Source organism: Geotrypetes seraphini, chromosome 1 (genome assembly GCF_902459505.1).
Source record: "Geotrypetes seraphini chromosome 1, aGeoSer1.1, whole genome shotgun sequence".
Lineage (NCBI taxonomy): Eukaryota > Metazoa > Chordata > Amphibia > Gymnophiona > Dermophiidae > Geotrypetes > Geotrypetes seraphini.
The window spans coordinates 265128020-265144694 of record NC_047084.1 but is presented as its reverse complement, the minus strand read 5'-3'; the positions used below and the strand labels follow the sequence as shown (position 1 = coordinate 265144694).

The window sequence follows — 16675 nt, the reverse complement described above, 5'->3', positions numbered from 1 at the left end:
ATAGTGCGAGTGTGGCGTGGCAGAGAGGTGCCAGCACCCCCAACTGCCTATGCCACAGTCTGGGGGACACTTTGGATTCAGATGAGCTGAAAGATAGCAACCAAATATCTCCCTAGGCAGAGCTGCAACACTGCTTAGCAGGATGTGTTAGTGTCATCAAACTTTTTACTGAAGGTATCAAAGAGGTGGGCATTTCCAAATGCTTTCCCTTCTATGAAGAAATGCCTTGTCCTTCAAGCATTCTGATTTCCCCCTACCTCCTTTCCACTTTCAATCACAAACTTAGAAATAAAGAACAGAATAGTGAAAAAGAAAATGAGAAGCGGCTCCCGGCTCGAACACCTTAAGAGACCGTTCCAACTGAGCAGATTCTACTAACTAGTCCGTTGTTTTCTGAAACACTATCCTGCAACCTAGCAGCAATCTGAACTGACCTTGTCTATACCAGTCCCGATTGGCTCACACGTACAATTACATCAGCAAACCAACGCATAATGTCCTAATCAGAAAATTATGAGGGACTGGAATTAGGTAAAAAGAGTAGTTTGTGATGCAGTCACACATTAGGGGTCAGGGAAAGCAGTGAACGTAAGCAAACAAAATACTACCTGTCCTCTGAAAGGACAGTATCGTCAGCCGGGCTTCTCAACAGAAAGATTAAAAGAGTATCCAGGAGCACAATGTGGAAAAGAGGAAGCAACTAGATCCACCTTGACAGCTTCAGAGACCAGAGAAGGAGGAACAAAGCTTTCTACCCGTTCATCCATGCTGTCGTCAAAAGCACTACACTGAAGGGCACACCCTGGCAGAAAAGACTCTCTTTTTGTTCTCATCAACAAAATAAAAGAAAAAAAAAAATCATTAAGCGCCTACCACGACACCCAAGCTGCTCATCCCCCAGCTCCCATGTAGCAAAATACCCCCCCCTTCCCCCCTTTTTGAATGTGACTGGCAGTAGCGTGGTCCAATGAGAGAGCAACGGATGCCTCTGTCCGTCTCTGTCAGGCCACCTCCAACTCGCCGTAGAAAACACTCCAATGGTAGCGCACGGTGGGTGGGTCCTGTGGCGAGGCCGCTCGGGGAGCTGGCGCCTGGAGGTTGGAGGAGCTTGTGGGAGGTAGGTATTGCTGGGACTGGGGGGTTCGATGCTTTGGAAGTGGGATGCACCCTCTGAGTATAATTTCTGGGTATTTGTGTTACTTTGGTTGCTTTCTTTTGTGACTGGGAGGTACTATCCAGTGTGTGTTGAACACGGGGTGAGTGGCCGGTTTGGTTTCTTCCTGGGTCAGACTCGCTTTCGCCTTTGGATTTCTCCAGGAAGTGGAAGGTAAGAGTAAAACCTGCAGTGGTTCATCCTTTCTGTGGTGATAGTTGCAGTCTGGGCCTGAAGCTGGAGCGATGGTGCAGAATGCGGCTTCCACAGGCCTCCGCTGTTTTGAGAGATCCCTTGTAATGATACTCCTTTGATGCAGATTTGTCAATTTGTCCTTTTAAAAAACGACATATCATATCCGTAAAAGAAAACTGGTGTAGGTGAAAATCTCACAGGTTGAGACCAGCTCAAGGTGTAGAAAACCAGCCTAAGTTTTGGAGATTAAAGTGGTTCTTAAACCTGTCCTGGGGAACCCCGGTTTTCAAGATGATAAAGTACTTGAATGTAAAACCACTTAGGATATAAGTGGTAAATAAATGAATATCCTTAATGAATGTGAATGAAGCAGATTTGCATATCTATCACTCTATTATATGCCTGTTTGTCTCTCTGACTAGATGATCATGGACTAATGAACTCATGAACTAACCAAGATCCAGTTTTGGATAAAAGCAATCACAATGACTGTAGTACCTATGTGAAAGTTGGGAAGTGAGTGTGAGTGAAGGGGATTGGGTTCACTGACTAAATTACAAGTATTCTGATATTTATTAATAAATGAAGTATTGGTAAGTTGTAAAAGTAATGAAATGAACTGTGGGAGATAAGATTAAAATTGAATTGATTCAGATAATACTTGTTTGTATTAAATATTTAATAGCTAGTTTTAAGAATTTGAGCTATCCAATAGGCAGCTATTTAACTAACTGGAAAAACCCCAAGCTTAGGCTTTAGGTTATGCATATTCATTAAGGATATCTTAAAACCCCCACTGGCTGGGGGGGTCACCAAGGACAGGTTTAAGAACCACTTAGAATGATTTTAATATAAAAAGGGTGAATCCTGACATAGCAAGTGCAGTTGTGCACAACATGCCAGTAATAAAATGTGATAAATTTGGCATATTAGTTGAAAAATCTAGTAGATTATCATAAAGTCATTTTTCATCTGCTAACTCTGCTTTAGTAGAGAACAGTAAAATTGATATGGCTAAGATATTAGGTAGTGTAACCGTTGGCACTGCTTAAACTTGTTTAAATGAAGAACATCCAATATCTCATATAATCAAATGCAAAAATTTATCTCACATTCATGCCTTACTTCATTCATCTAACATTACAGCTTGTCTTACTGGTCCTCAGCGGGCCACCAGGCACTCAAACTACTCTCATAGTGCTGGGCTTTATGCTCCCACTCGTCACCGGATCCAGCTTAATTGTTGGTTTAAATACTTGGAATAGTTATAATTTACTGTAATGTTAATCTTAAATAAATATGTACTAAAAGTACTTAGCTGTGCAAAAGACGCTTATCAACCAACATGTTTCGCCCGTATAATTCAAAGGGCTTTCTCAAGGCTACCACTCCCTGTCCACTTACACCATTCGACCCGACGAAGGTTCTGTAGCCTTAAGTTCGTATTTATAGATGAGGCAAATTGTACACCACCAAAAGATATCATTCGGAGTTGTGGCAGTCTTTCAACAACCAAGAATCATTTGGATTGTAAGCGCAATTAATCTTCTAATTGTAAAGAAGGATGTACTGAACTTAAGATGATGATGGATAGCAAATTGAATTGTTGATTTTCAGAATTTTTGGGCTAGTTGACCATATCTTTTGCCAGAAATACAATACGGTGTCTTAAATAATGCAATTTTCTGCATGGAATCTATACAGTTTACAATAAGATTTAGATCAAGTTCTTAAGTTACATTGTTAGCAGGAGCATTGGTTTAGGGCAGGGGTACTTAAATTCAGCCCTCGCCAGGCCAGGTTTTCAGGATTTCCCAAATGAATATGCATACAATGGAAGCAATGCAGGCAAATAGATCTCATGCAAATTCACAGGGGAAATCCTGAAAACCTGACTGGATTCGGCCCTTGAGGGCCAGAGTTGTGCACCCCTGGTTTAAGGAGAAGGGGAAGAAAGTGACTATAGTGCAGTGTCCCGCAAACTTTTTTTTTTTTGCTCTGGCACATTAATAAAGAAAATGTTTTTCTGTGGCATACCCACAACCCCGCCCCACTCTGCCTCCAGCCCCAGCCAAATCTCATCTCATTTTCCCTGAGCTTGGGGCCATGTCTGGAGGGCCTCCAATCATGCACAGACATAGACGCGATATTGCACACATCATCACGTCAATGTCCACGCAGGCTCTGAGGCCTTCCATACATGGCCCCGAGCTCAGGGCAAACAAGATGAGGTTCGTGTGGGGAAGGAGAGGCGCTGATGCCAGAAGTGACACTCGGTATATGTCATGTGTTCTTCAATCCCTAGCAGCACACCCGGAATCTCATCACAGCACACAGTTTGAGATTCACTGTTGTAGTGAAAAGAGGTATGTCTTTAGTTTCTTCTGGAATTCAAGGTACCGTATTTGCCGGCGTATAAGACGACTTTTCAGTACCTTAAAATCCTCCCCAAAGTCAGGGGTCGTCTTATACGCCGGGTACTGTTTACATGCAGTGGCGTACCAAGGGGGGGGGCGCCCCGGGTGCCAGCCCTAAGGGGGTGTTCCTGGCCTTGCCGTTCAGTCCCCCGCCACCCCAGAAGGACCGCTCGCCCCACTGACCTTCCTGCACCACCTGTGAAGCAGCCCGCAGCAGGATCGCGAAGTCAGCGTCAGCGATCCCTGCGCTGCTTCCTGCGCCGCAATCCCGCCCCTTCTCTGACGTCAGAGGAGGGGCGGGACCGTGGCGCAGGAAGCAGCGCAGGGATCGCTGACTTCGCGATCCTGCTGCGGCTGCTTCATAGGTGGTGCGGGGAGGCCAGGGGGGCGAGCGGTCCTTCGGGGTGGGTCGGGGCATCAGGCCTTCAGGGTGGGGCGGGCGGGCAGGCAGGCAGGCTTTCAAGGGGGAGGGGGTGACAGGCAGGCAGGCAGGCCTTCAAGGGGGGACAGGCCTTCAAGGGGGGAGAGGCAGGCAGGCAGGCCTTCAAGGGGGAGACAGGCCTATAAGGGGGGGACAGGCCTACAAGGGGGGGACAGGCCTTCGGGGGGGTGCAGGCCTTCGGGGGGTGCAGACCTTCAAGGGGGGGACAGGCAGGCAGAAGGTTGTGCAGAAGGTGTGCGGAAGAAGGGGTAGTCTTATACGGCGAGTATATAACAAACTCTATATTTTAACTGTAAAATTTGGGGGGTCGTCTTATACGCCGGCAAATACGGTAGTTGTTGGGTTGTCTTAGGTGTATTGGTAGTTTGTTCCAAATGAGAGATCCCTGGTATTCGAAAGTAGTTTAAAATATCTTCTTTTGCTGTACTTGTTGAAGAGATGGGAAGGATAGTTTGTAGCATTGCGTAGTGCGTGAGTTGAAGAAGGAATGTGGGACTTTGATGTCAGAAGTTAGTCCCTCTGAGCTCTCTCCATAGATAGCCTGCATGGTCCATAAAGTGATGTTGAACTGGTTTCTTCTTTTCATTGGCAGCCAGTGTAGCTGCTCTAATAGTGAACTTGCCCTCTCGTATCGGTTCATTTTGAGAATTACGGTAGTCTTGCAGCTGTGTTTTGTAGTAGTTGAAGCCTCTTGCATTCCTTTGCTGTAATTCCACAATATAGTGAGTTGCAATAGTCCAGGTATGGTATTAGGACAGAAGCTGTCCTGAAGCTGGTTTTAATCCGTACTGGTCTTATTGTCCTCGGTTGTCTCATCTTGAAGAATTTTTTTTACTGGAGTGGTAATGTGTGTGTTGAAGATTAAATTCAAGTCTAGTGTGACTCCCAGGACTTTGGATGTATTCTCCTATCTTTAGAATCTCACCTGTAGACAGTTCTAGCTCTGCTCAGTAGCGAATTGTAGTCTGAACCATAATATTCTTGTCTTAGATTTGTTCAGTTTGAGGAATTTAGGTTGTTGATGGTATTTTTCTGGTATGTTCAGGTGCTATTGAAGGATTCTTTGGCAATACAGAGAATGAAGATATCATCTGCATAAGGTCAAGAGAAGGTTATTCCACAGTGCTCTTTAAATAGATGTTAAATAGTGCAGGACATATTGGTGATCCTTCTGGGACTCTGCAGTTGGCCTTCCATTTTTGGGATCTCTTGTCGTCATTATTATTATTATTATCTTTCCAGACTTTCCAAGTTCTAATTTTTAGGAATTGTGAAAACCATTGCAGTACTACACCCTGTACTCCAAATTCATTTAATTTGAGAATTAGGAGAGAGTGGTATAACTTCATCAAGTGCTGCATTTGAAGATCATATGAGCTAAGGTGCCATCATTTTGATTACATTGCCAGCAAAATTTGGTATTGGCAATGGTCACTCTCCACTTTTTAACCGGAGTCCATTTTGCGCTGTGATCTAGAAAATATAGAGATTGAGATAGGCTAATTGATTGTGTAGGTCTGTTGACTTTATCCCCAAAATGTTAAGAATGTAAGAACAGCCTCCCTGGTCAGACCAATGGTCCATCTAGCCCAGTATCCCGTCTTCACGGGGGCCAGTTCAAGTCACAAGTACCAATCTACAGTTTGATCAGTTATTTCCAGATCTTGTTCCCAAACTTTTGTAAATCCAAGATGTGCATGAAACAGTAGCATACCAAGGGGGAGGGGGGGGGGCACTCAAGGTGCAGCCCATAAGGGGATGCTGCGATGATGACTCCTAAGGCTGGCATCAAGAACTTCTTCCCGGCAGCCACCTTCACAATTTGCTTCTTTTGCCGGTGTCAGGCCTTCCTCTCTGCCGAGTCCTGCCTTTGCGAAAACAGGAAGTAGGTGGGACCCGGCAGAGAGGAAGGCCCGATGCTGGCAAGAGCAACGAATTGTGAACATTGTGCTGCTGACTAGAGGATGACAGAGAGGGAGGGAGGGGGAATATAAATGCACCCAATTGGGAAGAAGGGAGACGAGACACAAGAGATGCTAGACCATGGGGAAGAAAAGGAGAGAGGGATAGGAAGGAAATCCTGAAGGAGCATTTCTGTTCTGATCTCCCCTTTTTCTTATTTTCTTCAATGTTTTTTGTGCTCGGAGCATTCTCTTTAGCTCTGCCTACGTAGAGAAGTTGCAGACTGCTGTCAGCAGCTGGCAGTTGATCCCTGGTGGTACCTGTCCAGCCTGCATTAGTTTTTGGATCTTGGGACCATAACTGCATTATCCTCACTTACTGTTTAGCAGGTGTTTCAGTGCAGGCTCTTAGGCATCCTTAGAAGGCTCAGTGGAGTCTTGCAGGGTGCTGGCTGTATTTCTTGCCTCTACCCATCTGTTAGCATATCCACTGGTGTGAGGGTGCAGTCAAGCATAGTGTCTGACTGGCAGCGCAAAGATCAGTGTCAATGAGGCATTCCCAGCCTGAAGCAGTGATTCTTCTACTTCTAGTTACTATAAGAGAGCTGAGGCAGGCTGCAGCACATTTCCAGCATAGGTTACAGTGAGTAAGGCTGTTACAGCCTGTGAGGTGACTTGGGGGTGGGGAGTCTGACATTTGTAAATTTGAGGGTTTCTGCATGGCCCCCTGTGTTCTCCCACCTAAAAAAATTCCTAAAATCGCCATTTTTAGACTTTGATATTTATGTTTAAATCGTGATTTTTGGCGCAAATTTCTTAGCTGTGGCCATATTGGATTTTATTAATCTCTTTTTCTAAAGTTACCTGCACTTCCGCAACTGCAATTTTTGCCTCAAAACATGTTGGGTTGGAGTCCTTGGGCTCTTCTACACCAAATTCATGCCAGGATTATGCAAATTTAGTGTCTCTGGAATGTCCTTACTTTGCATGGCGTGACCAGGAGAGGCAGTAGCATCACGCTTAGCCTCTTCCCTGACTAAGCAGGCTCCTACAGCTTGGCTTGTAGGAAGGAAAACTGATGCTTACAGAACAGTGATAAGGTAAGAGGGGGAGGAGTTTAAGTATCTGAAGTTTGAGGCTTCCTACAAAGTCCTAGCAGGTAGACGGAAATAACTCACTGATCCTGGAATAAAATGTGGATTTACAAGAAAAAAGATTAGCAAAGGTAAGAACCTAATCTTTCGTTCGACTGTCTCTGCTGATATAGGTGGGGAAGGTAAAATGCTGTACTGTGTGTAGGGATGTGGCTTGAAAATGTTAGGGCTATGTAAGTATGCCGTGACATGAAAAAGGTATAAAATCTCTACCATAGAGTGTCCATGCGGAGCCAACATCCCAAGCTAAATATGTGTTTAAGATCAAGCTTCTAGCCCACTGTGAGAGGGAGTGAAAGAAAAGCTTACTGCCGCCAACAATAACTTCACTCCAGTAAAATTAAGCTGACCCAACTGCTGGGTAGGACACCTGGTGGTAGCTGTGGTACACTGGTTGAAAAAATACTGCTGTATGAGATGTCTTAGATGGGAAAGAGTTCAAGTTTTGGTTTGAGACTGGGAGGGATAGCAGGCATTAGGTGAGGGGGGTTTCTTAGGATTAGAATATAGAGAGGAGGAGGTTTATCAAACCTCCACTTTCAGAGAAACTTCAATTAATATTGTGAAAAAACAGTAAAGGGACTGGGTTTCCATTCCTACTGTATTTGCTGACATATAAGATGCACCAGTGTATAAGATACCCCCCCCCCTTTTTTATACACATTTTTAAGAAAAAAAATGTTCTACATTTTTTTTCATGAATTGCCATAATGATTTACTGTACTAATTTTATAGTTATTTATGTCTACAAAAAATGTAACTAGGGAACACTGTAGTTAGGTACCTTTTAATCTTCATCTTTGAAACCCTGTTTCCGTGTTCTTCAGCATACGCAGTCACTCATAGCTTGAATGCAATATCGTAGCAGAATCTACTTGTTTTTGAGCTATGTTTTACCAAGAAATCGCAACATAAAATATCACAGAACACCGATAATGTTCTGGACAAATCTACCAAGTTCAAAGTACTGTACTATAGAACAGTCAGCGTCTAAGAGAGAGCAGAAACAACATGACGCGCGTGTACAGTGTGCACTTGTGAGACCTTGCGGCATCTGAGAGAGAGCAGAAACAACATGATGGTATATTAAATATAAACCAGAAGTTTTAGACTGACTGAAATTTTAATTCATAAATTTGATTACCGGCACATGAGACGCACCCCATATTTTAAGCGTATTTTTAGGGGAAAAAGTACGCCCTAAACGCTGGCAAATATGATAATTGTGTTTTTGGAGACCTGTAGCTAATATTCTGTATTATATATTGTTGTCAGTTTCTTCATTTGAAATAATAAAAAAATATTGAATACTTAACATTTTTCAAGAAGTCTTTCTTTTTTTTGTTTTTTTAACTTTCTGCTAAGGTACTTAAGACCTACTACATAACTAATCATGTTTTTTTTTTGTTTGTTTTTATTGTAGGTTTTGAAGAGCTGCATATTACAAAATCTTTCTAGATCTGGAATTTTAACTGTGTACTGCCTAAAGAAATGCGCAACAAAGGCACATAAGAAGTTGAAAATAGCTTTCTTGGTTAATTTGCTCTCTTTTTTATGGTACATTATCTGTACCGTAGGTTTTTTTTTCTATAACTTTATAATCGGGAACAGCATGAGCACAGTAAGTTTTATTATTTTTGCAGGTGATTTAATGTGCAGCTATTCTTCTATCTCTTGTACTTTCACTGCAAATGCTGCTGACATTTTGAGCAAAGATGCCTTGTAGTATTACCCTTTTATCTTAAGAGCATGCTTCATAGACTACCGTATTTTCACGCATATAACGCGCGCGTTATACACGATTTTACAAACCGAGTATAACCATGCGCTTTATATTCGTGAGCACGTACACATTTTTTTTTTAATATAGTCCCCCCCCCCCGACTTCCGATTCACCCCGGAGGATCGCTCGCACCCCCACAGCCTCCCCACCCCCCCATCATGGAGATGCTGCCTACCGTTGTCCTGCTGCTTCCTCTGCCAGCGGTCCCGCCCCTTCTCTGAGCCCTGCGTCTGCGCTGCTTCCTCTTCCGGCGGTCCCGCCCTTTCTCTGACATCAGAGAATGGGCGGGACTGCCAGAAGAGGAAGCAGCGCAGACGCAGGGCTCAGAGAAGGGGTGGGACCGTCGGCAGAGGAAGCAGCAGGACAACGGTAGGCAGCTTCTCCATGATGGGGGGGTGGGGAGGCTGTGGGGGTGCGAGTGGTCCTTCAGGGTGGGGGTGCGAGTGCGAGCGGTCTTTCGGGGTGGTGAATCAGACGGGGGGGCATCAGGCTTTCAGGGTGGGGACAGGACTTCAAGGGGGAGAGGAGAGTCGGGGCGGACGAAAGGAGAGTCGGGGCGGGCGAAAGGAGAGTCGGGGCGGCATGCGCGGTATACGGGTGTGCACGGTATATAAAAACTTCTTTACATAAATTACAGTTTCCAGCGCGCTATACCCGTGTGCGCGTTTTACACGGGTGCGTGGTATATGAGTGAAAATACGGTATTTTAAATTAACAAAATCACCAATTTGGCAGTCTATTTAAAAACATTGTGCACTTAGCTTTTAAAAATTATATTTCTGAGTAGAAAGAGCACTCAAAAATGGTTTGTGGAATTCATGCCAACCTCTCTGTATGTGTGTTTCTGTGTGTGTATTTATCTTTGTTGTGTGTCCTTTGTGTGTACTGGAGGTGGTGAGGAAGTGTGTAGGATGATAAAAGATGATTGAAGGAGGAGGAGCAATTTTGTTGGCTGATGGCAATTCAGTTGTGGGAGGAAGAAAATAGCAGGAATTAGGTTTTGAGAGAGTGGACTGTTGCAAGGGGTAGTTTTTAGCAATAGAAGACATTTTGGAGGATGGTGAGAGTTGCAGGGAGCATCTTTTTTAGAGGTGGTGGGGTAGGTTTTTGGTTGGGAGCAGTTTGTGGGTGGTGTTTATGGGCAGGGTAGGTAGTTGTGAGGCTGTTGTGGCAGTTGCAGGGGGTGTTTTGGGGTAGTGGGGGGGTAGTTAAAGATTAGTAGTTTTTGGACTGTGGGGACAGTTTTGGGAGAGTAGAGAAAGAGGCAAAGAATTGAAAGGTAGAATTCCCTAACTTCTATATTTCACTCTATGTAAGTTTTTATGCCACAAAAGCTGGACATTCCCTTTTTCCATGTAAATGAATTGGGACATTTTAAGAGGGGCTTATTTCTCTGGAACTCCTGATCTGATTTAGCCCATTTTTAAGTTAGATATCTACTGATCCCCCCCCCCATGCTAATTTTTTATTTTTTTTACTCATTTCGGTGTAGTTTTCAGTACAACATTGAATAGTATCCAGCATAAGAATAGCCATACTAGTCAGACCACTGGTCCGTCTAGCCCAGAATCCTGTTTCTACAGTGACCAATCTAGGTCACAAATAGTAGCAACATTCCATGGTACTGATCTCAGGGCAAGCAGTGGTTTCCACTACTATATATATGCAGATGGGAAAGATTTCTTTAATTCAAATCCAGTATACCCTCCCACTTCTTTTATAATTTTATTTCACACTATTAAATCATAAACCACAATGGCCATCCAAAGTCAGAACAAGTCTTGCTTTAGGACTAGAAAGTGTAACAACCTCACGGGCTTCAAAAAAAACCTCCTTGTTTGTCATTTACTTTAAATTCTTAATCTGAAGTTAACTTCAGATCACTTTTATATCACAGTTCAGTTTAGTATTTCAAATCCATTTATACTGTAAATATATCAAGAACACAGGCCAAATTGACTTATCTTGTTTGCAGCTCTCACTCACACAACTCTGCTGCCCAACTGTGTATGGTGTCCTCTGAACTGTTTTTGGCATCATCTGATTAATACGTTCTTTCAAGCAGTGGTTTCCCCCATGTCTGTCTCAATAGCAAACTATGGACTTTTCCTCCAGGAACATATCCAAACCTTTTTTAAACCCAGCTATGCTAACTGCATTACCACATCTTCTGGCAACAAGTTCCAGAGCTTAACTATCCTTTGAAAAAAATATTTCTTCTTATTTTACTTTAACTTTCAATATCTAGATCATCATAACTCTGTAATTCTCTTTTCTTTAGATTTGTCAGCAGCATTTGACACTATTGATCATGTACTACTTCTTGATAGACTAAAGGCCATAGGTATCTGTGATCAAATACTTGATTGGTTCAGCTCTTTTCTTTCTAACCGTTCTTCTGTAGTTACCTTTAATGATCCTGTCTCTAAACCTTATACCCTTAATTATGTTATTCCACAAGGATCCATCCTATCTCCACTATTGTTCAACATTTTTCTGTCTCCTGTATTGATTTTATGTCAATCTATAGGCCTTTACTTACGCTAATGATATTCAACTCTCTCACCCACTAAACCCAGAAAATAAAGAGGCAATAAATACTTGAGATCAACACAAAGCTAGAGAAGGTTAAACAATGGCTTAGTTCCCACATGTTAGCTGTAAACATACAAAAAACAAAAGCTCTACTGTTTCCATGGAAAAAGGGAATAAGCTTGAGTGCCCTTTCACCCTTGATAACACTCACCTGGAGCTTGTATCATCCTTAAAAATACTTGGTGTCACCATCGATGACAAATTTTCTTACCATGAGCATATAAGTAACATCATAAAATCTAAGTTTCTAGAGCCAAAATCATTAAATAAATTAATTAATTCTTTAATTATTGCCAAACTTGATTATTGTAATTCATTATTAATAAATATTACGCAAAAGGAAAAGAAGCGATTACAAATAATCCAGAACACTGCCGTTAAACTTATTCATAACGTTGAATATGATCACGTTACTCCTTTACTAATCAAATCTCACTGGCTTTCTATTAATTACCGCATCATTTTTAAAATTTTATTACTAGTATTCAAAACTCTTGTCACTAACAAACCTCAATTTATCAATAAATCATTTATTCCTTATAGTACGTCGCGTTCCCTTCGGTCTACTAACCGAAAGCTCTTAGTAGTTTCCTCCTTGAAAATTATTGGAACTCGACAACAAGATATGTTCTTGGTGATAGCTCCACAACTTTGGAACACTTTACCTCAGCAATTGAGAGAGGAAAATAATTCGAGTCATTTTAAAAGTAACTTAAAAAGTTTTCTTTTTAAAGATGCTTTTAATCTTTAAATCTTGTTCAAAAATTTTACATTACATTCTTCCAGGTTTTCACCTCTCCCCCCTAATGTTTTTCCATTTATGGTTCTTTCCTGCATTCTAAAAATATTGAATTGTAGTTCTGCCCTTTTTTTTACCTAGGGCTCTTTTTATCAAGCCGTGCTAGCGGTTTAATGCTCGTAATAGCGCGCGCTAAACCGCTAGCCGCTACCACCTCTTCTTGAGCAGGCGGTAGTTTTTAGCCAGCGCAGGGTTTAACGCGTGATGAAAAGTCGCACACGTTAACCCCGCTAGCGCGGCTTGATAAAAGAAGCCCCTAGTGTCTCGGTTGGTCTGTAAGTCTGTTGGTCTTAACTATTGTTTTAAAATTTTATACGTTATGTTAAAATAAATGTTATTTTTTTTTTTCAATACTGTAATTCGCTTAGTAAAAATTTAATTAAGTGACTCATCAAATTAAAATAAACTTGAACAGAACAGGTGCATAACAATATATAGAAGAACATGGAACATTCAAAAGAATTTTATAATCCATATCTCCCCCTGCTTAACCATCCAACCCTCCCTCCTTCCCCACCAAAGAAGTACATACAAATGGAATATTAAGTATACAGCAGAACAATTACACACAAGCCAAAACACTGGGATCGCAGGAAGCATAACAACAAATGCGTGGAAAGTAAAATGCATAGTCGTGTGCAGTCACAGGAGGCACTCAAGAATATGTGCTAACTAGCACTAAATAGTTCGGTTCTATGTAAAATGCTATATTGCATCTAAACTACAGAAAAACTGAGGGTCCACCATGAATTGCGGACCACTGATTTCACATGGTATTTGAAAAGAGAAAAAAATAAAGTTATCCCCTGCTATCCAGTGGACTAAAACAATAATCCCTTTGAGGGACCTGGGCTCCGATAGCCACCTCAGAGGTGTAAAGAACAAGCCATGTAATGTCTACTTAAAAAACAATACAAAATCTGCAGCTGACAACCCATGCCTGCTGCCCAAGACAACTCCCTATGAGCTACCTCAAAATGAATTAAAGATACCACTAAGAGCTCTAGGAGGTAAGGACTGAATATAAGGGTCCCATGTCTGGAGGAAGTGGTGTTTACGTTTAGAATATAAGAATAGCCTTACTGGGTCAGACCAATGGTCCATGTAGCCCATGCTCACGGTGGCCAATCCAAGTCACTAGTACCTGGCAAAAACCCAAGGAGTAGCAACATCCCATGCTACCAATCCAGGACAAGCAGTGGCTTCCCCCATGTCTATCTCAATAACAGACTATGGACATTTCCTTCAGGAAATTGTTCCAACTTTTCTTAAAACCAGATATGCTATCCACTCTTGCCACAACCTCTGGCAATGCATTCCATAGCTTAACTATTCTCTGAGTGAAAAAAAATATTTCCTCCTATTGGTTTTAAAAGTGTTTCCCTGTATCTTCATTGAGTGTCCCCTAGTCTTTGTAATTTTTGATGGAGTGAAAAATCAATCTACTTGTACCCGTTCTACTCCACTCAGGATTTTGCAGATTTCAATCATATCTCCCCTCAGCCGTTTCTTTTCCAAGCTGAAGAGCCCTAACCTTTTTAGTCTTTCCTCATACAAGAGGAGTTCCATCCCCTTTATCATTTTGGTTGCTCTTCTTTAAACCTTTCTTGAGATGATGAGACCAGAATTGAACACAATACTCCAGGTGAGATCACACCATGGAGCAATACAGAGGTATTATAACATTCTTAGTCTTGTTAACCTTCCCTTTTTTTAATAATTCCTAGCATCTTGTTTGCTTTTTTGGCCGCCGGCACACATTGGGCGGATAGTTTCATCATATTGTCTACAATGAAACCCAGATCTTTATTTGGGGCGCTAACCCCCAAGGTAGACCCTAGTATCTGGTAACTGTGATTTGGGTTATTCTTCCCAATGTGTATCACTTTGTGTTTGTCCACATTAAATTTCATCTGCCACTTGGACACCCAGCCTTCCAATTTTCTAAGGTGTGTCTGCAATTTTTCACAATCTGCATGTATTTTTAACCAGGGCTGTGGAATCGGAGTGGAGGAGTCAGAGACAATTTTGGGTACTGGAGTCGGAGTCGTGAGTACCAGAAACTGAGGAATCTGAGTCAAAGGATTTATCTACCAATTCCACAACCCCAGTTTTAACAACTTTGAACAGTTTAGTGTCATCTGGAAATTGGAACGAGTGAGGTGATTAAATTTGCAGATCATTTATAAATAAGTTAAACAGCACCAGTCCCAGTACAGATCCCTGCGGCACTCCAGTGTTTACTCTCCTCCATTGAGAAAAATGACCATTTAGCCCTACCATCTGTTTTCTATCCGATAACCAATTCCTAATCCACAATTGAGCTTTGCCACCTATCTCATGACTCTTTATCTCAGGGGCCTCTCGTGAGGAACTTTGTCAAATGCTTTCTGAAAATCTAGATACACTACATCAACCAGCTCACCTTTATCCACATGTTTATTCACACCTTCAAAGAAGTCATGCAGATTGGTGAGGGAAGATCTCCCTCGGCTACACCCATTCTGACTCTGTCCTATTGAATCATATTTGTCTATGTGTTTCACAGTTTTACTTTCTATAATTGTTTCCACCATTTTGCCCAGTACTGAAGTCAGGCTTACTGGTATGTAATTTCCCAGATCTCCCCTGGGACCCTTTTTTAAAATTGGCATAACATTGGCCATCCTCCAATCTTCAGGTACTACAAACAATTTTAGCAACAGATTACAGATCACTAACAGTAGGTCAGCAATTTCATGTTTGAGTTCTTTTAGTACCCTGGGACATATTACCATCTGGTCCAGGTGATTTATCACTTTTTAACTTGTCAGTCTGGCTTAGTACATCTTCCAGATTCACCAAAATTTCTTTCAGTTTCTCCGCATCATCACCCTTGAAAACTATTTCCGGTTCAGGTAGATCTCTTATATCTTTCATAAAGACTGAAGCAAAGAATTCATTCAGTCTCCCTGCTATGGCCTTATCCTCCCTGAGTGCCTCTTTTGCTCCTTGATCATCCAACGGTCCTATGGATTCCCTCACTGGTTTTCTGCTTCTGATGTACCTAAAGAAATTGTTATGAGTTTTTGCCTCTTTGGCAAGTTTCTCTTCATATTCTTTCTTAGCTTTCTTTATCGATTCTTTGCATCTAACTTGCCAGTGCTTGTGTCTCTTATGTTCTTCATTCAGATCCTTTTTCCATTTGGGTCATTCCATGTCAAGTAGACCAATATGAAAACCACCCATGCTCGACTCCCCTCCCCCTCCTTGAAATCCAACCAAATTTTACAGGGGTTTTGTCTATTGTCTCAAATGAAACTTCAAAATATTTTGGATCTATCTCAATTTGGTCAGGAGCTAGGGGTGGTTGAACAAAAGCAATCGATCCACTTCCATGCCTCGTGTGACCTAAAATGGGTCAACATCTAGTGATAGATTATTGGACTGTGGGGTACCACAAGGCTCAGCCCTTTCATCTATTCTGTTTGATATATTTTTGAGTCCTCTTGCAAAACGAATTCAGGAATTAAGAGTCAGTACATATATCTATGCAGATGATATTTTGTTGGTATATGATTTATACCCTTCAACATTGGATCTGAGCTCTCTCTTGGATTGTTTTGGATAGGATAGAAGAATGGTTGTGGGAACATGGACTAGTATTGAATATGTCAAAAACAGTAGCTTGTTGTATTTCCAGGGACAAGGTAACGCCACAATTAGATCTTTCACTACACCGTCAGCATATAGAGACTGTCATTTGAATTTTGAGAAGCAGGTTTCATCTACAGTTGTGAAAGGATTTGGGGCATTAAGACAAGTTAGAGCTATTCGAGATTTCCTGGATGAGAAATAATTACATACTTTAATCCATGCTTTTGTTTTATCTAAATTGGATTATGACAACTTGGTGTATGCGGGAATAACAGTTGGGCAACTGAAACATTTACAAACGGTACAAAATATGGCAATTTGGCTGTTAGGTCACACACACATGATCATGTAACTCCATTATATTTGAAATTCCATTGGTTACCAATGGAATTTATAATTAAATTTAAAATCCTGATGCTGGCACATAGGGCATTATTTGAGTTACAACCATTATATCTCTCTAATCTAGGGTTATTTTACACACCTAGTCGCTTGTTGAGATCTTTAAATGACAATAGAGTAGCTGTTCCCCATATCTCAAAGGCTCATCTTGCCTCAACCAGAAATGGTGCATTTTACTACTTGGTTTCAATATTGTGG

At 41.8% G+C, this 16675-nt stretch overlaps 1 protein-coding gene and 1 long non-coding RNA gene across 5 annotated transcripts in view; one reads left to right on the top strand and one right to left on the bottom strand.

Moving 5' to 3' along the window:
- The window catches only part of LOC117363285, a 74773-nt gene extending 73868 nt beyond the window's left edge, over positions 1-905 (bottom strand). Inside the window, exon 1 of the long non-coding RNA XR_004540016.1 lies at positions 874-905. This is a non-coding gene — a long non-coding RNA (uncharacterized LOC117363285). The remainder of the gene's footprint in view (positions 1-873) is intronic.
- RNF4 (ring finger protein 4) overlaps positions 541-16675 on the top strand; it is a 67706-nt gene continuing 51571 nt past the window's right edge. The window contains exons 1-2 of one of the 4 annotated variants that reach the window (XM_033950707.1): positions 541-1117; positions 8686-8883. In XM_033950707.1, the coding sequence (XP_033806598.1) occupies positions 968-1117; positions 8686-8883 (348 nt within the window). In that variant the 5' untranslated portion in view covers positions 541-967. The other 3 variants (XM_033950698.1, XM_033950724.1, XM_033950715.1) reach the window with 3 other exon arrangements.